This window comes from Acanthopagrus latus, chromosome 8 (assembly GCF_904848185.1).
Source record: "Acanthopagrus latus isolate v.2019 chromosome 8, fAcaLat1.1, whole genome shotgun sequence".
Classification (NCBI taxonomy): Eukaryota; Metazoa; Chordata; class Actinopteri; order Spariformes; family Sparidae; genus Acanthopagrus; species Acanthopagrus latus.
Window position 1 is genome coordinate 19,838,837 of NC_051046.1, and position 19,835 is coordinate 19,858,671.

At 38.2% G+C, this 19,835-nt stretch overlaps 2 protein-coding genes across 12 annotated transcripts in view; one reads left to right on the plus strand and one right to left on the minus strand.

The window, feature by feature from the left end:
• The window catches only part of cep290 (centrosomal protein 290), a 34,178-nt gene extending 16,235 nt beyond the window's left edge, over window positions 1-17,943 (minus strand). For 3 of the 7 annotated variants that reach the window (XM_037105943.1, XM_037105939.1, XM_037105942.1), the window contains exons 1-29: window positions 17,120-17,256; window positions 16,826-16,903; window positions 16,539-16,608; window positions 16,393-16,439; window positions 15,688-15,822; window positions 15,501-15,554; window positions 13,989-14,135; window positions 13,566-13,748; window positions 13,307-13,396; window positions 12,555-12,677; window positions 11,828-11,848; window positions 11,552-11,672; window positions 9,759-9,931; window positions 9,255-9,417; window positions 9,033-9,133; window positions 8,875-8,941; window positions 8,180-8,286; window positions 7,129-7,204; window positions 6,829-6,962; window positions 4,727-4,891; window positions 3,604-3,753; window positions 3,409-3,524; window positions 3,215-3,317; window positions 2,481-2,711; window positions 1,885-2,058; window positions 1,655-1,766; window positions 1,142-1,347; window positions 593-744; window positions 102-213 (exon numbers count right to left, since the gene is read on the minus strand). In XM_037105943.1, the coding sequence (XP_036961838.1) occupies window positions 102-213; window positions 593-744; window positions 1,142-1,347; window positions 1,655-1,766; window positions 1,885-2,058; window positions 2,481-2,711; window positions 3,215-3,317; window positions 3,409-3,524; window positions 3,604-3,753; window positions 4,727-4,891; window positions 6,829-6,962; window positions 7,129-7,204; window positions 8,180-8,286; window positions 8,875-8,941; window positions 9,033-9,133; window positions 9,255-9,417; window positions 9,759-9,931; window positions 11,552-11,672; window positions 11,828-11,848; window positions 12,555-12,677; window positions 13,307-13,396; window positions 13,566-13,748; window positions 13,989-14,135; window positions 15,501-15,554; window positions 15,688-15,822; window positions 16,393-16,439; window positions 16,539-16,608; window positions 16,826-16,903; window positions 17,120-17,221 (3,513 nt within the window). In that variant the 5' untranslated portion in view covers window positions 17,222-17,256. Of the gene's footprint in view, window positions 1-101; window positions 214-592; window positions 745-1,141; window positions 1,348-1,654; window positions 1,767-1,884; window positions 2,059-2,480; window positions 2,712-3,214; window positions 3,318-3,408; window positions 3,525-3,603; window positions 3,754-4,726; window positions 4,892-6,828; window positions 6,963-7,128; window positions 7,205-8,179; window positions 8,287-8,874; window positions 8,942-9,032; window positions 9,134-9,254; window positions 9,418-9,758; window positions 9,932-11,551; window positions 11,673-11,827; window positions 11,849-12,554; window positions 12,678-13,306; window positions 13,397-13,565; window positions 13,749-13,988; window positions 14,136-15,500; window positions 15,555-15,687; window positions 15,823-16,392; window positions 16,440-16,538; window positions 16,609-16,716; window positions 16,904-17,119; window positions 17,257-17,866 lie in introns of those variants that run through there. The other 4 variants (XM_037105940.1, XM_037105944.1, XM_037105938.1 and 1 more) reach the window with 3 other exon arrangements.
• Window positions 17,481-19,835, plus strand: part of tmtc3 (transmembrane O-mannosyltransferase targeting cadherins 3) — a 34,307-nt gene continuing 31,952 nt past the window's right edge. For 3 of the 5 annotated variants that reach the window (XM_037105949.1, XM_037105945.1, XM_037105950.1), the window contains exons 1-2: window positions 17,944-18,081; window positions 18,893-19,106. In XM_037105949.1, the coding sequence (XP_036961844.1) occupies window positions 18,918-19,106 (189 nt within the window). In that variant the 5' untranslated portion in view covers window positions 17,944-18,081; window positions 18,893-18,917. Of the gene's footprint in view, window positions 17,621-17,732; window positions 17,869-17,943; window positions 18,082-18,892; window positions 19,107-19,835 lie in introns of those variants that run through there. The other 2 variants (XM_037105948.1, XM_037105947.1) reach the window with 2 other exon arrangements.

A 19,835-nucleotide genomic window follows, 5' to 3' on the forward strand; every position in this document is an offset into this window, starting at 1 on the left:
CTTTCAGGGAAAATCTTTGAATTTATTCTACAAATAAAGTTAATGATCAACCCGTCCAAGGTTCAATACATCTAAAAATATAAATAACAACACCTGATTACCTGGAGGTCCAGTATTTGTCTCCTCAAAGCTTGTACTTCCTTGTCTTTGGACTGCTGTCGGGCCTGTAGAGCAGATGCCTGCATCATGGCCACATCAGACACCTCTTGAAGTCTGTAGCGTAGCAAATAAAACACAAATTACAATTCTTAACACTTTAAAGTACAATGAGGTAAATGTGTACTTGTTTATTACAATTATAGCAACAGTGAAAAGCTGAGTGTCATAGCTCATAACCAGTGTATAAAATAACAGCAAAGGCGTGCTTGTGCATAACAGAGAAGCGTTTCAAGAAATGAAAAGGTTATGTTTACATCATCTGAAAGTTTTATAAAGATTCGTTCTCAAGTAACCCACTGTGTCCTCAAAAACATTTCTATCAAATCAGCATAGTCATTCTATGATTCTAAATGTAATCTTAACAAAAAAAAATGTGTATTTCAAGATAAGAGCATAATCTCATAATCTCAGCCCTGCACATCGTCAAACATACTTAGAAACCTCGATGAGAAGCTCAGCCTCGACCTTCTCCAACTCAGCAATCCTGGCTCTGTCAGCGTCGCTCACAGCTTTGCTGATGCTGTCTGCCAGCTCGTCTCTCAGCTCCCTCTCCACTCTTTGGGCCTCTACATTTATCTTGGTCAACTGCAGAAAAACATTGGTAACTATACTTGATAAGATTCTTTGAATAATGACTTTATAAAGAATTACTTAAAGAGCTGAGATTGTGGCAAACACTGACACGTGTTAAAACACTCGCACAGCTGAGTTGTAGTGCTGTTTTTAAAGATCATTAACCAAAATGTTGAGAAAGAGAAATAAAAACTTCATTTCTAAACAGCCTATGTATGGCATTAAAGATAATTCTGCTTCTGAATAATCAAATCAATGAACTTCTCTACTGCAAGATTGAAATGACTGCCAGGTCAAACAAATGGCCTTTAATACTTGGTACAATTTATTTAAAAAATTGTCAAATAGATGTCCAGAGTAAAGTCTCAAGTGAGTCAAAAAACAACTTATTATGTGTTGTTTTCTTTACCTCTGCAAACTTGGACTCCAGTTCTAGGTTCCGTTCTTCCACCTGCCTGAGGGAGTTCCGCATTTGTTCATACATTCTGTTGGCATGCTCTGCTCTCTGTCTCTCATTCAGCTCCTTCATCTCAAGGGTGGTGATCCGTCTGGCCGCAGATATCATCTCATTATTGGCCATCGCCTTGTCTGCCTTATCCATGCTATTTTCACCTCCTGTGATTATGAAAATAAACAGTTTGGGATGAAAATTGCATGACTTAACAAACTAGGCTTAACCCTCAAGTTAAGACATGCTCTCTCGAATGGCCTATGCTGTCTCTAATGGCATCACCTCATCCAGGTTAATGTTAAGCCCGTTTGATAAAACTTCAGCTCTGAACATATCCTTTAATAGACAAGTCAGCCTGTGTGTGCTGTGTTAATATAATACTTGATCAGAACTGATCCCTGTTGCAGATGTTTTATATTTTGGCATTTTGGCATAATAACACATTAATGACAGATAAAAAGAACTAAATACCAATTGCATTGATGTTGTCCCATGCTTGCTCCAAGGTATACAGTTTCTCCTTTGTGATCTCTAGTTCTTTATTAATGGCAGAGATTTGCTCCTGAAGAGACTCATTCTCACTCTGAAAGACAGGAGAATAAGATAAAATATCATGTGGTCAGTAAACAGTCAAAAACAATAAAATGTGTATGTATTGGAGGAGTGATGAAATTCCCTGGGAAGTTTTGTGTTTTTTATACCTCCAAATGTTCGAGGTTGGTGGTTCTCTGTATGAGCTGGCTATCCCTCTGCAGCATGTCTCTGTACTTAACCGTCAGTTCTGTGTACTGTCTGTTCGCCTTCTCCAGGTCAGATGAGGGCACACTGTTATCCAGGGCCTTCTGCAGAGCTGCTATCTTATATGCAGCCATTTCCTACAGACAAAACAAAAGACAGGGCTGTCTGAGGTCGGAACTTGGTGGTAATAATGGCTGACTCCATACTTATGATCTTCAACAAGAATTAGGAATTAGGAATTATAGGAGGGAATTAGGAATTATAGGAAGGAATTATTATGTACAGTATTTGGAAGCGTTTGATACAACAGCTAAATTGATTTTAAGGGGAGTACTTAACTTTTTGTTGGAGTCAAAGACCAGTAATTTAATTTTGGTTTGATTTGTACGTGTTTTCCCACTCAGTATCGTGAGACAAAAGGAGCACTATTTTCATTTTATGTATGATCTTTGGAAAGACCTGTCTAATTTACTCTAACAATATACTTATATACTCTGGCAAATTGACATTAGAATTAGTTTTGCCCCAGAGTTTGTTGGTGGAATTAAATTTTGTGTACCTTGTATCTCTGAAGGTAGCCCATCCTCTGGGTGACGGAGGCCTGCATGTTGATGCTCTCCTCCCTCAGTTTGCTGTTCTCCTTGTGGAGGTGCTGCTCTTGCTCCAGCAGGGTCATGTAGCGTCGTGTCAGTTTTTTCTCATTAACCTTAAGCACCGTCAGTTTGCGCAATGCTTCACTCAACTGTCTCTTGATTTCGTCTGGGTCCTTCTGAAGGGTGTCAAGCAGCTCCTTAAGGATGAATGTGATTAGGAAATTAACAAACAAAACTGACCATTTACACATTTTTGGGAGAAAAACTCATTAAGGGGTATGTTGAGGATAAGTGCTGGAGGCAAAGTGACTGGATCTGATCCAAACATGTGCAGACATCAAAGTCCTTTTGGGCCTATGCGTGTGTAAACTTTATAATGACGTGAAAAAATGTGAATTTTCCCCTTGGGAATTACGAAAGTTACTCTTCTTTTCTTTCTGAGGTAATCTATGCAGTCCAGGACTCTCAAGGGTCTCACTTTTTAACTGCATGAAACAGTGAGTGGTCTGTTGCCTTTATGTGTGTTTGACATTCATTGAGTTAGAGGGAGAAGTTGGACAGATGGGACAAAGAGGAACAAAGAAGATTATTTAAGATCAGAACATTAAATCATCTTAAAGTATTGGGTTTAGATTAATGCAGGCCAGTCTGCAGCATTTAAGTTTCACTAACCTTTAAACCATTTATTTTTCGGACTTACATTGAACTCCTCGATTTTAACAGCATCCGCCAGTTTTTCCTCCTCCAGTTTATTCTTCAACTCTGTAAAGGTGTCGTTTTTCTTTTGCCACTCTGCCTTCTCACTGGGTGAAAACACGATAAAAACAGTCTCAAATTTTACACATCAGGTGACAAACCAGCTTTAACCTGCAAGGAACTTCCTTGTTAACAAACCTTAGGTATTCTTTATAGAGGAGTCCCTGTTGATGGCCAATAACAGAAAACTTCTCCTTGTATTCCTCCAGTGTTTCTGCAAGTTTCTTGCTTTTTTCCTCCCTGTTTTTGAGCTCCTAATTAATATAAGAATTACAAATGTTTACCTAATAACTTAGACATATTGTTGGGTCTGAAGAAGACAGCAATACTAACCTGAAGAAGTCTAACAGCATACTCATTCAGAGAGCTGATGACTTCGGTGCTGCTGGACCCCAGGCCCTCAGGCAGGGTCAGTGGTCGAAGGGTGACTCCACTGCTGCCTGACCTCCTTAGTAGCTCCATTTCACCTTCCAGTTGGCTCACCTGAGAGACAAAAACAATAAACAGAAGTGTCTGGCAGTCAAACCTATTTGTTAAAATACAGACTTCAATATCAATTTCAATGACAACATGTACAAGTTTTATTTCTAGTATCAAAGGCATATTTAAAATAATTGTTCCACTATAGGAAACCATCGATCAAATCTGCTAAGCATGTGTTTTCCCTCACAAAAGGAGAGAAGGAATTGTTGGCAAAAATGGAAAAGACCTGAGAAAAAAATACACAAACGAGAAGTGGTTTAACAGAATTAAACCCGAGAATTTAAAGATGGGTTATGAAAGTTGCCCTGAGGAAAGGCTTTGATGGCTTTGATATAAAACCATGCTTTCCCCTTTGAACAACAGGGGTCCAAAAAACATTTTATTGGCTGTACTGTGGGAAACACGGTTTCTATTGAAACTGTTTAAACAGATGAAAAGCTGGGACATAAGTTTGTTTACCTCAATTTGCTTGTTAAGGGAAACAGAAGCAACACATGTTGAAAACAGAGAAGATGGATTATCAAAGCAATGTTCTAGTCATGCGAATTACTCTGAGAGACAAAGACCATGTCAGACTTTGCCACTGTCTGTATAAACACGCATTATGTAAATTGGTACATTTCTCTGGTTAACTTCTTTAATGTGAGACATTTATCTTTCTATTTGAAGAAAAGAGTTGCAACACACAGCTGTAAGCATTTGGAGTTTGCTTGATGGACCAGAGTTTACAACTGTTCGCTTGAGGGACCTCGCAAATCTAAAAATGTAGCATGAAAAACCTGGGAAAGTTAACAACACGGCATTGTGCTTCTGCCAAAGGAAAGGATGTAGCCAAAAAAAAAAGGATTTGACAGAAAAGTTAATGTAATACTACAAAGAAACACACATGCACAAAAAACAAAAAACATGTTGTCCCTCATTAACAGTTGGCAGTAATATTTCTCTATCCAGCGGTAACACAGTGTGGATGTACCTTTTCTTTGGCTCTGGCAAGCTGACTGAAGCTGCTGGTGGCTTCCTCCCGAGCCAATTTCAATTCCTGCCTAAGTTCTTCATTTCTTCCCACCAGCTGATGTATATGGGATTTGAGGTGCAGGGCTGACTCAGACTGCCCAGTCATGTTGTTAACATCGGTAGCCTGTTATTTTGGAAATGAGCACAAATGATTAGTTTTTAATACCATTAAAACAAACTCAAAAACACTGCATGTACAAAAAAGGAGCCAGTCTGTGAAATAGAAAAAATCCTTTGAGTTTCTGCCTGTCAGTCAGTGCAACCACTATCATATTCACTACCTAGTTTTAACATTTACTAACAATACTTCACACTATTCCAAAATCACATTTAGTAAAGATAACATTAAATCTGCAAGTTATGATGAATTTTCAGTTGCATGTGGCTTGCACCTGGCATTTCTTGTCAACTTCTCTTGTGCATGACATCTCTGGCGTTGAGCCAAGCTGTGTGACCTCAAAGCCAAATAAACATCTTCTTCAGCTCTCTCGATTTTTTACTTGCTGGTGGATTATCAGCATGGCACAATCAACCAAAAGTTTGACCGCTCTAAACTTTTTTCTAGTCGAAAACATTTGTTGTTTATGAAGTTGCTATGTGACGAGCCCTCAACTGACGTAAACCAGTGGTTGTATGTTCATTGTTTTCAGCAAAGCAAGTCTAACAGGACTGCATGTGGTGAAAACGGAGACAGTGGGAAACATTTTGTAGCTCTCTAGGAAAAAATACACAAAACTCATGTGAGCACAGACTGATTGGGCATGTCTTCCCTGAATCGGTTACAGAGGAGGGCTCATTATTCTATCTTGTTCTACTTGTTTTTGTTTGATAGAACTGTATTATTCTATTTTACATTTAAATCATCTTAATTTATCCATCACATTATCCTCCATAAGCTTAAAATATTACCAGCTTGTTATTAGCCAAGACTGCCTTTTCTTTGTAAATATATCTCTTGGCTGTTGTTTTTTCCTATTCTTTGTTTTGTAATTGAGTCAATACCATTGCAAACGAGGATCACGACTCAATGATCTCTGGTGTATCAATAAAGGTTTAATGACTGAATGAATTCATTATGCCTAATTTGATATGTTTGAGGTTATTTTAGCTGAACTAGACTCAGTATGCCTTTGCTTAAGAGTGGATCTGAACTGCTTATGCAAACCTTTATATAAAAAAGATTTCTGTGCCCAAATCATATATAATTATTGACTGCAAATATCTTGTTAATTGAATCTATAACCGTTTAACTCAAATAACACAATAGGAGGATTCTGATATCATCATAACTTCAACCTAAAACCACCAACTGCTGATATTCTGCATCTACTACTGATGCCATTCCTGCTCGCCTCATTGAACTCATATTCTTCCATCCTTTTCTGTTTTATCAAACTCACATGGCATTTAATTATTGAACAGATCAGATATTGTGAGATGGGGCAACAAAATAGGCTGTTGTTTTCCATCAGCTGTGGCCAGGGGAATGTCGCAGGGACATTGATTTGATCAGTTCCAAGAGGACAGAATACAGACAAGATTACATAAAAACAGACAGAACAAATGACAGTTAAATGACTGATAGGTTAAGAGTGAACACATTAACTACATTGACAGCTCAACTCAGTGATGTCATATGTTGTTAAAAACTTTTGAAATACTTTAGTTTATTGTGATGCAGTAATTTAGGAGACAGAGCAGGGAGGCCAATTTCTCATGAGGACTACAACGGAGAGATAAATTAAACTATGTAAACACTGTTATTTTATTTAAAATTTCAACATGCTTACATTTAATACAATATTTGAAGTACTGGAAATTTAGATTCATGATCCACAAAACATCTTCAGAGCTTTACACTGAAACAGTGTTGTAGCATTCTTCTAAACAATTGTAGTGGATGGGGATGGAAAAAAAACACCCAAAAAATAAATATAAAATGGCTCCATACAGTTTCTCTGGTGTAATCCGAGTTTCCAGAAGGCCTCATATTACAAAAAAGATTTTTAAACCCTCAGTGTGAAATTAAGCTTATGTGCCCGCTACATGGAAGGTACTTACATTAGCCAGCCTCTCCAGACTAGGAACACTGATGGCAGCGTTAGATGGAAAGGTGTCTTGATTAACTCTCATGGCTTGGAGGACATCTCTTAGCGCAGCCTCCAGATCGCTTTTCACTTTTGACAGTTCATCCACTATGAGTAATCACACAGGAGGGACCAATATCAGTGAAGCTGTGTTTTTTTCCGCATTTACTTTTAAAAGTCTGATCTCTGCAATACATATTCCTATACCTCCATGTGTTCATACAAACAAAATCTATGGCTAAAGTAGCTGACTCAACTGTAAAACGGTACTTACATTTGACTTGAAACTGGGTCTTGTGGAGTTGCAGCTCTCTTTCCTTATTTCTAAGTTCTTTTTCCAAGTACTCATTCTGCAAAGAAAAGTAACAAAAAAAAAGATTTCCTGCCAGTTGCTTTTGCTCAAATCTTTGCCTTTTTTACTAGGTTTTTACCTGTCTATTACATAAGCCTTGACTGTATTTACACATCATACTCAACTGCTTTTACAAGCCATGCAACAATTTCATTTCATGTTATCCATCCTGAAAATAGCATATGAATGAATACCACTGTAGAACCAACAGAATGCATCCTGACCGGAAAGACCAGGATCTGGCAGAATTTGTCTGTTGCCCGGAAAAAAAACAGGCTCTACAGTTTGAATTAAAACTACCCCAAACATCATCGGTATCCATGTAACAAACATCAGTGATATCAGTGTGATGTCCGCACAGGAAACTGAGAGACAAAATCCACACTTACCATCCTCTTTCTTCACCCTACTGCCCTCTGGCAAAAGACGGGGAAGTATCTGCTGCCGCAACACTGGACTGCATTAGACTTGTGTCATTAATGATAATCAAACTGAATTTTGAATAATTCTGCAAGAACTTGCACATGCTACATCAACTGATTAACTCGGAAAAACTGTGTCATAAATCTGTAGTTTTGGCACTTGTTAAAATAACAGGTGATGGATTTATAAAATCCTCAACCATTCCTTTCTCTCCTGTCTCCCCTTCTATCTTCATTTGTTTCCACTTCTTCCTTATATATTTTCTATGACATTTGTTTTACTTTTTTTGTTGCATGAATTGTGTAACCAAGTCTGTCTAAATAAGGGACAATCTATCTAAACCGATCTAAACCAGACTACCCTGAATAAATAATCAGATAAATGAAACACTGAACACAAATCATGTTGCTGGCTCTAAAATGACAAATCACTTTAAATATCAATTGATATTGCCTCTAAAAATGTTATCAGTCTATTGCTCTTTCTTTGAAATGCTGGGCCTTGATTGAAGTTGAGATGTAAGAAATGATGTCATTAGTCTGGAGCTTACTTTGCGTTGGAGCTCTTCATTTGTGTAGGTGCCTTGTTTGAATGGCAGCTGTCCAGTTCTGCCTGGCCCAGCTTCCTCCTCCAGCAGCAGGCTTGACTGTGGGATCCCTGTGTGCGCAATTTGTTGTTACTAAGACCTAATTATAAACATGAGCATATTGAAACACTTTCTATCAGTACAACACGTTTAAAGAGTAACAAAAAGACTTCAAGTCAATAATACAAAAGGCTAATAAGAAATGTTCAACTTTTGACAAGTCACCTGATGTACTCTTGACTTATTTGCCAATGTTTTAAGATATCTGCATCTAGCACTTGTTGGATTAAATGTCTGCCTCCTGTCCAATACAATGGGCAATTTAGTGAAACGGGTTAAAAATGCTTGACCCCTGGGTAAAAGTCTTGCACATGCCCATTCATTCACCACAACTATGGGGACTTTGTAACTCATTATACTACTAACATGATCAATATTTCCTGGTTTGTAAGAGGAGTCTGACTTGATCATTATTGGACAGATTAGGTGATTGAAATGGCTGAGACTTAAAAGGTTTGTATGAAGATTTACTGAAGATACAATATCAAACAGGCAGATAAAACAGCCTTAAGTATATTCAAGTCACTGAGGAGAAAAGCATGTCAAAACAATGTTAATACAATAATTTCTGATATTTAATTCCATGATTCTTGCCTCACCTCTCTCCTTCACCATGCGCCTGATTTGTTTCTTCAACTCCAATCTTTCCTCTTCAAGCCGTTCAATCTAGAGAGAAATCAAGCACAAAGGTGGGAGGTTCTCAGAAAACCTTGTAGTTATAAATGCAGTGATTATAACATATGTGATCTCACTTTACCTCTTTGGTGAGGACTTGGTTTTCTGCTTTGTACTGACGTTGTCTGAGATCTTTGGCTCGCCTGAACTCTGTCAGATCCACTTCTTGCTTTGGTTCCAGACCTTGGGAGTCATAAACGTCATGCATTTTATTTTTTTAGTGAGTTTCACAACAATGAGTCAGCCATTGGTGTTTAAATATACTGAGAGGGAGCAGTAAAGATTTTCTTTTTTTAAATCTGACCTAGTTTTTCTCGGAAGTCCTCATTTTCATCCATGAGGTCATTGATTCTCATCTCAAGCTGGTTGATCTCATTCGTCATTGCCTCTGCCTCACAATCTCTCACTCTAATCTGATTTTTATACTCTTTGATCTCCACAATGGCTGCTTCCAGGCCATAAGTACCCTGAAATGTAGAGACAGAGCTGTTGTTACTTAATCATCAAAAATCATCTTTTTATTATTTCCTTGTATTTCAACTTCGGCACTTTAGGGAAATCAGGATGTGATTAGACATACTGAAAAACAAACACTTGGCTTGTGGACTCAAAAACCATGTAGATCACACCACAGTCACATTCTCATTTCAGTGTCTCGGATAAAAGTGAGGATGGACAGGAAAAACAAAACTTTGCTTCTGGGAATTAAATTGTCTCAACTGATTTGTTTTGGATAAAAAATAAAGAAAATCTCTGATGTAAGCCAAAAGTAAAACAAGAGAGAAAGAGAGGGCATTTGTAGACTCACAGACTCGTACTGGCTCAAGCGATTTGAAGCCTCAATCAGTGCTTTGTCTTTTTCCTCGGCATGAGCTTCCGCAAGCTTTACTGCCTGCTCTGCTACCACTGCTCTGGCCTCCGCACTTTCCAGCTTGGACTGCAGCGCAGCAATCTTTTTCTGTCTTATGGATGATGGAAGACCTTGGAGAAAAAAAAGGAAATTATTGATGATTCAGTGATTGCAGGGTATGACAAGTCAAACAAAGATGGCAAACAAGACAAACAAATGTCTGGTAGGTTCAGAAAATGACATCACTTCACTGTAACACAGTCTTTAAAACCAGTAAAAAAAAGGTATCCATAATCTGAGATGGTATTTTCTCTCATATCACAATAACGATATATATCGTATATATTGCCCTAATTTCTCTACCTACACCTGACAGAAATATCTCGTTCTTTTGCTGGTTACAGATGCACAAAGTTAAAGAAGCACTTAATCAAATTTGGATTTTCGCTTTGAGTTCTTTGGTGAACTTATGAATTTCACTTTGGCAGGGGACTGTCTTGCAGTTGAGTAGAGGAACAATTAAACCAAAAATGTTAAAATGCCCTGCAGAGATCAGAGGAAATGCAAATTCTTGCAATAATTCTCTGAGGGCTTAAAACTAAGAGTTTCCTCTCATATCATTGAGACCACAGAAATTCATTCCCCCACAAAGAGAGATTTACTTTTAATCTGTCCAGTCCTGTGCCTACACAAAAAGCTGACACAAATTACCTTACAAATGAGTATTTTTAGGGCCCGAGCAGCGACTGCAAGCAGTCAGCGAAGGCTCTATTGAAATTGTATTGCTTATTATTATTTATTATTCTTGACCGACTGTTTTGCCCAATTTCGCCCCTTTCCCAAACTGGAAAAGTTGTGTAACTTTGCAGGGACGACCGGCCACTCCCGAAATTCGATATTTTTGGGTCGTCGCACACGGTCCACGCGAAATGGCTAAATAGCGCCCCCTACAAAGTTGAAAAATTCCCATAGGGAATGTCGATGACATTGTCGTACCTGAACAAAAACTGGTAAAGATGTTAATTAAGCATACCCAGACGCACAAAAATTTCTCTTGCCAGGAAGCTGAAATTCCAACAGGAAGTCGGCCATTTTGAATTTTATTTTTTTTACTCAAAACGAACTCGACCCAATCAACTTCAAATCTGGTACAGATCATGTCCAGACCTAGCTGATCTAAAGTTGTGCTCTGCACGTCAGTAGATCAAAGGGCGTAGCTGTTAGGGGTTGATAAATTTTGGCGAATGTTTCGACGCTCGCCATGTAAATTCTAACGGCTCTCACGCCCACATACTCGAACCTAGAAGCTTCAAATTTGCTAAGCATGACGGGAGCTCAGCCATGAACGTTCCGATGTATTAACGTCCCACCTTACTCATGGCACCCCCCGGTGGTAACAGGAAGTGACCAGTTCTTACTCTTAAATTTACTGATGCCGCATAGTTCCCTCCATCAACTTCATTCCACTTCTAAAACATAAAGAACAAGTTGGTGAAGCTACATTATGAACGCTGTGAGGCTATGAGTAATGGTGTCCGCGTGGCGGCGCGGCGTTTTTTGATCATTCGCCAAGAAAATACGTTTGGCTTTTTGACGGCTTTAATAAACTCGTATCATATTTGGCAGGGGCATTCAGCCTTAGTGATGCCCAAGACAGCATAGGTGTTGCACCTAAGCCTTATAATAGTAGGAAAGTAGTTCATCACAATTGTCTCTGGTATGAAAGAGTTCAGTTAGGAATCTCCACTCACCTTGTTCTTTCTTTGATGTCATTAGCTCCTCAATGAGCAGGGTGTTCTTCTCCATTTCCCCTGTATACTGCTCCACCTGCTCACTCAGCATCTTGATTTGATTATCTCTCTCTTGGACTGCCTTTAAGCATTCACAAACGATTTGAAAGGGAAGAACACACGTGTAAGACAGAGCACATCCACAACACACTGAATAAGCACTTTCTCCAGTATCTCTGATTAGTTAATGAAAAAAAGGGAGGCTGAAGATAAGTGCACATGACAGATGAAACTTACACTGCAAAGCTCATATATGACCTGGCCCAGGGCAGCGAAAGAGAGATGGAGGGGAGGACAGGATGACAAAATGATGTAGGGAAAGAGGGAAAGCAGAAAGCAAGACGAATGATACATGGAAAAATGTAAAATGTCAAACCAGTCAAAATAAGGATTGTCCTGCTCCAACGGACCCAAAAACAGGCATGCACACACAAGAACTGTCTAAATTATAAGGAGGAAGGAAAAACTGGAGGAAATAAATCTGTAGAGCAACTTTATATTTACTAAAATGAAGCCACAAGTTATATTTAAAGCTTTTACGACATATGTGCCAATATACCACACAAGATACTGCTTTACCATACAGGATTTAAACTCTTGAGCACCCTTATGTGGTCCTGCAGCTTTTACCACACCATATTAAAGCATGACCATTTACTGTGAAGATGTCGTGAAATTAATGTCAATTTATATTTCTGGAGCAATACAAATGTAAGGTGGCTCCTAGCAATATAGTTTTTTTCATTTATAACAAATTTATAACAAAGTGTTTACAAATGTTACTACATCATCAACCATATATGGAGAACCTTTGGTGTAAAAGTTTCTTGACATGCCATAATAATATCATGATAAAACAATGGCCCACATGTGTGCATTACAATGGCAGGCGATAGTAAATCATAAATATACTGTGTATATACATAGACAAAGAGGATTAACCACCTCCCGTTCAGGGACAGACCTGCTGCAAAGCAATAATGTTGCTTTTGTCCAAGTCAAACTGGGCTGAACGCAATTTTTCTCTCAAGTCGCGGATCATCTGCTGGTACACCAAAATTTCATCATCCTTCCCAGAGAGCACTCTCTGTGTATAAGGAAAAGATCAGGTCAGCACAGTGGAATGCTCATGGAATAATTCAGCAAAACAATATTAAATAAACATGATGGCCATAAACAAAATCAAGGACATAAGTCCCTTTCTAAGCATTCACATTTCTACCACCTCTTAAGATCTGTGAAAAGTAGGCAAATTACCCAAATACAATAATAAAAACAGGAGTAGACAAAACAAAACAATCCAGGTCTTTGTAGCTTCTATGTGACTTTGATGTTCAAATGGACATTGTAAAGGAGAGATCCAAAGTTAGGGAAGTTTTTATGTCTGTTTTCATACATAATCACATCGATACAACTGCCATTCTCTTTTACTCTCATTTTCAAGTGGTTGGTATATTGACTAAGTAGTATGGTTTGAAATCCATACATTATAACAAAAAGGTTCTGGGCCCTCAGACAGTACTCTCTTCAGAGCAGGGACCTTTTGTCAGCCAGGAACTAAATTTAGACTCTACCCACTTATTTTTTCAGAGTTCGTACAAAAGGTCTCTTGGTTCCTGAATGAGTTTCTATGTTGGAACATATGTTTTATGTATATCTGGCTCAAAGAAAAAAAAAAAAAGCAGAGAGCGCAGTAAACACTTGATTAAAACCCACCTTCCACTCCTCCACTTTGGCATTGACTGCAGCCATTATTGGGTCATCCTCCTCAGTCATGCTATGAATCTTATCTGTTAACTCTCTGACCTGTACATTAAACACAAAGAGAAAGCCTTGATTCACAGCTCCAACAAAGCAGTTCATGTATGTGATAACTTCATCGTTGAATGATGAATGGTGTCAAGTAATTCAGAACTAAATATGTTTTAAAAATCAACCACATTTTTAATCTGGCAAAATAATACAATGTATTTACTTGTAGCTGTGCATGATCCCTCTCTTTCCTGAGCTGGTCCATTATGGAGTCAGTCTGCTGCACAACGATCTTCATCTTGTTGTACTCGTCTGTCATCTTCTCCATCTCCTTCACCGACTCCTCCAGGCCTTTCTGCATCTGCTCATTCTGTGTCTTCAGGTGTAAGATTTCATCCTCCGATTGCTAATGGAAACAAAAGCAGTACAATAAGCAGGTGATAAAACGTTTGCAAACCATAAAATTAAAGAAGTAATTTATTAAATTAGTAATTGAAAGCAACATTGATCTTACACATTTTTATCAGTACACAGACTTTCCTTTGTCAAAGGCCTCAGTGGTTCAGTGTTTCATATAGACAAAAGCTAAGCACTATTACTAGGCTTGCCACCAGATGGTATAGTTAATAAATATTTTTCCAAGTACCTGAAGGTCGTCCAAGCACTGGTGGAGCTGACGGTTGGCTAAACTGAGCCTCTTCTTGGTCTCAGTGTTCTCATCTCTGGATGGAACCTGCTCTTTCTGGTCCAACTCTTCACGATAGAAGTCCACATCCTGCTGGAGTTGCTCATTCTGTTGTGGTGCAAAAACAACAGAATTAATGTCAGAAATGGAACTGGATTCAGTGTCCTGTGGTCATATAGAAAATCTAGTTGCACTACATTTGATTAAAACAAATAAGGGGAAACTACTATTATTAGATAACTCGATCAACAGAGATTTGAAATGTAAGAATTTTCATAATCTAATACTTTTTTCAATAATTTTTCTACAAGATTCTTTGAGGCCAGCCTCTCAAAACAGGAGATTTCCTAGCTTGTATCTTATGCAATAGTTAACACAATATATTGTAGAGTTTTGAACTGATAATTTAACTAAACGACCCATCAGGGCATCACTTTGGATTCTGTGAAGTTGTGATGGGCCTTTCTTTGGTATTTCCTGATATTTCATCGGCCAATTTATCTACACATCAAAAAATTCCCAGCCATACATAAAGATAACGAAAATGAGCAAATGCTTCCCTACATATGTTAGACAATGACAATTCATTGAATTTCTATTAAAATGTATACACTCTCCCTCTATGAAGTCTAGTCGCTTAATACTGAAACACCAACAAACTGACACTATTTGTGTGATACACATAGCACTTCATTTGTGCACACAGGTCTAACATAAAGTACCATCTACACTGCAGTAATGTATGTACAACAAGAGATCATTTGTAGAGAAATGTTTAAAACATGTACTCCACATACTGGCTCACGTGTACATTTACACAACTACACACATTATAAAACTTCCAGAAAAAATGTAGACTCTTAAACATTAAATAAAACAGAATGTGATAATTTGTTAATCCCTTTTGATATATACTCAATTGGAAACAGTCTGGACTGGGAATGTTTTGGAACGCTCCAAAATTCATGTTTGGAACGTTCAATAGGTAAACATGTTCAGTGGTAACAGGTGATAGTATCATGATTAGGTATGAAAGCGGGCATCCTCAAAATGTTCAGCTGCTCACAAATGGAATGAGGTTCATCACTTGGTGAAACACATTATTGAATGCGAGATGTTACTGCATGGGTTTAGGAAGACTTGTTATGGGTATATATAGTTTAATAGCATTCTGTTTTACTTTATGTTTACAGTGTCGCAATTTTTTGTAATCAGTGTTGCAATATATGAAACCTCAATTTACTTCACTACCTTTAGTTCTTACCTTCTTCTTAAGCTTTTTTATCTAAGGCAATGCAATGCAATAGGAAGAGATGGAAAGAGTAGATGAAAACTGATAAAGCATTCAGATGAGCAAATGATGGCAAAGCACACAAGATTGCGCAAGTTTTCAGTGAAGAATAGATGGTGTGCCGACTGACAATGAAGAAAAATTAAAAGATACCTAATGACGTAGTGCAACCTGCAACATACCTCTCGTTTTAGCTTCTTGATCTCATCTTCGGCCTCCTCTGCTCTCACAACCAACTACGAAAGCAAAAGAGTTTATAAATTGCAGAAACAAAGTGACACAACTTTGTGTGTGTGTGTATGTGTATATATGTATATATATGTATATATATGTAGGACATACCGGTAAAACAGCAATACAGTGTCCTACCTCCTCTTTGGTTTTCTTGTCTTTGCCCATGTCTTTCTTTAACTGGGTCAGCTCTTTCTCCCTCTGCTCAAGCTGGTTCTCGAGCTGCCGGATCTCATCTCTCAGAAAGCGGGTGTCTGGCCCTGTGCCGGAGTGCTGAGCCGAATGGGCCGGAAACAAGACATACAAACACCCAAACAACCCCCACCAAGATACCTCTTAGTCTCCCGTCACCTCCATCTGTTCACAATGCTCATGCATGCATGCAATAATATTAACAAACCCCTGCACAAGGAAGTATTTTGTCTATCCAAGGTAAATTATTGAAGTGAAAATTCTGCATACATGCACACAAACCTTAAAAAAATGAAAACAATAATCAGACTGAAGCTCGAGGTAATGGCTGTGAGCATGCAAGGAATTAGCTGTAATCTTCTTAGGTGCTGTCATTCAGTGGTCACCACAACCAATCCCTTTGTAGCTGGAATTACACGCTATGATTGGCTAAAAGATTCGGCACTGTTGCCGGAAGTAAAGTAACATGAAGTGGGATATTCAGTCAGACTGGCAATTAACATGGAATTGGTATTGGCAGTCTTGCTGCTGAAAACAACAATATCTTAGTAGCTAATTGTGCAAATAATTTAATAAAAAATATGTCATGTATAGTATATAAGTAGGTAGACATACAGGGTGTAGACAAATATACAGGCAGATGATAATTACCTTGCACTCTTGTTCCAGCTTCAACACCTTAGTGCGGAGTTTCTTTTCTATAGTACACAAGACATGATCAAAAGCAAAAACAGTGCTGTTTGTTTGCAAAGTTTAAACATGTGACATTTTGTGGGCAACGTTATCTGTACACTAACCAGTTTCTGCTGTTTTTTCTGTATTCTTCAAGAAGTATTCCTCTGCAGCTTTAAATTCCCTATCCTTCATCTAATAAGCAGAGGGGAGAAAGACAATTACACATAAGTAACAAACCTACATTAATTCAATGGTAATATTTCAAACAACATGTGCCTTTACAGTCATTAATTTATATACCAAATATTTTTGCTCCTTGATATGAATTATATTTGGCTGTGGGTTGCTGATAGATGCTGGTGGATGATGCATGAGGAGATCAGAACATAGAGACAACAAGACTGATCACCTTCAACAGTGCCTGAAATACTCTGAGGATGTGAACAATGTTCTCTGGAGCTTTATCCTTCACCTCCCATTCTTCTGTCTGCATGAGGAAACAAAATCTTTGGTCATTTAATGTCATAATAATCCATAAATACACTTTGCCGACAAGGCTTGATTGAGCAAGTGGTAGCCACAACCATGGCTAAATACACACAGCACCCATGTATTCAACTTGCAATTTGAAACCAGAGAAGGTCGGGGAATTGAACAATTGTGCAGAAATGTAATTAATACGGGTGTTAAGTGTGGCAGTTACCATCTCTAACATGCTGGTGACGTCCATTAGGTCCTTTTCAGATTCATAGATGTTGACTGGGTCAATTCCCATCACTTTATCCCACTCAAGAGCAGCAGGCATCTTGGCGTGGTTGTAAAGACTTAGGCAGGAATTGATCAGACAGTGCAATGATAACTAGATAGCTTAAAGATATTCAGTGTTAGCTGGTTAGCTAACGTTAACTCATTGTAGTACGTAGACTATGAATAAACCCCGCCGTGGGTCTCGAATGTGTCATTGTTTTCTTCGATAATGCTAGAGTAAAAAATACGTTAAGCCAGCTGCAAATGTGCTGATAACGTTTGCTAGTTGTACGTTAACGTTACTGCCTAAACGGCTGCAACAAATTCTAAGACCAAGCTAAGTTACTCCACAACACAGTGAGACATAAGTTAAACGTCCAAAGGAAGTGTGTCTTATTATTTAACATCACTTATTATGGTAATTTGAAAATACCAGATGGAAAAATATAGGCTACAGGTAAGTTAAAGTGACAGTAAACAGCCATCCTGACGTTTCCATGATATGTGATGCATTGGCTGCTAGGTTACCAGTCACAACAGCAGCGTCAGTTAGTCAATTATGCTAACATTAGTCAACATGAAAATAATACTAGAAAAAAGCGGCGAGTGGACCCTTGCAGAAAACTTTACCAAACTGTAGAGACATGACGGTGTCACATTATCACAAAACATCAATAACCCGCACTTAGTATTGACCGCTTACACGTGAGTTTGCCAAAAACGCCGAGTCTAGCTTAGCTTTCTGTAATGTTTAACTTGCGCGGTCACCTCTGCACCGGAAGTGATAGTGACGGTGTGTTGAAGCTAGCTTCTTCCCCAAGTGGAATGCCGCTTGGTGAACTGTGTATTCCGTATGAGTAACCATTTCTCGTTTCTGATATCACTTCTGCAGTCACCGTCTGCCCTATTATTGACACGGTAGGTAGGGTATTTCGGACAACCTTAAAAATATCTTTGTGTCTACCTTATCTAATTTGCACACTACTACCAACCTAGGTAGCATTAGCTGCGAAATTAGCTTTAGCGATAGCTAACGTTATGTTGCAGCTGCCAGTCTGAATTTGACAGAGCACGCTATCTGGCTTTTGTACTTTTAATTCAGCAGCGATCGAGCGATAGCAATGTAGATTATCTTCAGTTAACAAAGGCTTGCTATTCCATAGCTGTTTAAAGAGGGTGATGTCTACTACCAATGCTTTTCATTTTCTGTTAGGATCCACCCTCCATTGCTTTTGCTTTTTGCAGTCAGCTGTCTAAGTAATGTACTGGTTGCTTAAATATTAGATTTTTAAGTATCCAAGCTAACGTTTCTACCCGCACTCTCAGCTAAGGTTACTAGTAGGGTCATTTAGCTGCCAGGTTATATTTACAAATTTGAAACAAGAATATTTTCCATCACATTTCATAAAGAAGTGTGGCTGTTTATAATGTATAATGTTTGTATAACTTAAGGGACAGATAATATTGCCAGCGCAGATTTTAAGTGGGTATGTAACAGTGGGTGAGAATTGTGACAAGGAGGGAAACTTCAAGACGAATTTATCAAATCGTTTCTCACTCACTTATTATATGAGGTGCCATATCAAGTTACTTGGAAAGTTGAGTTGTTAGTGTGAATGAATGGTTTTGTTGGAAATACTACGTGCAACAGGAAATGTATCTTCTTTACAAGACGCCTTGGTGTCAGCTAATTTTGATGCATCTCAAACCGCTTTGCTTTCCTTTACAGTGATCAATGACGGCTTTGATCAGCCATGGCTGCCGTGTCATGGAAGGAAATTTTACTTTTGACTGGACTGGTGGTGGGATGTTACTGGAACAGTCTGTCCTGCGGCTTTGTGTTTGATGATGTCTCAGCAATCCTTGACAACAAGGACCTCCGGCCCTCAACACCTCTCCGCAACCTATTCCTCAATGACTTCTGGGGAACACCCATGGCTGAGGTAAGTAATGATCCATGACCCTCCTCTGTGCTTCGTAGGAACAGTATTACTTTTAGTTTACGCATAGCAAAATTCTCTTGTTTTCAAAGCTGAAGTGGTGTCTCTCAAACATTTCTACAACCTTTACTCTAAGAAAATTGGGGCACTATATGAAACATAAATAAAAACACAAAGCCTGTGTGTTGTAGTAGGACTGTGCATATGGGCTTCAATTAATATCTCAATATTTTTTAGTTTACATTGTGATGCATGATTTGTATCTTGATATTTCTTAATCTGCTCAAAAGCACATCATATGTGTGGGGAGTCAGCAATAAATTCAAATATCACATCATTTTGACCAAATAACTTATATTATTATAATATTAGGACAATACTGTAGAGATGACTGTGGACGTCAACACAAAATATGAACACAGTTAGATTTTTGATAAATTATTATCAGTTATGACGACATAATGACTGATTTGATAAAGGCGAGCATTACAATAAGTAAAAGAGTCTGGTAAGTTCAGACAATACATTATTTTATTGTAATGCAGCCTCTGCAAACCAGGAAAAGACAACACTTGTCCCATATTACGATAAAATTATATGCAAAATCAAAGACAGTATGAAGTCTCCTATTACAATGATGGTGTAATAGTGATGTATTTCTTTGTTCAATTTTTAATTGTGTACATGACAAAATGGGTTAGCATATTAACAGATTTTGTTATCTTTATAGTT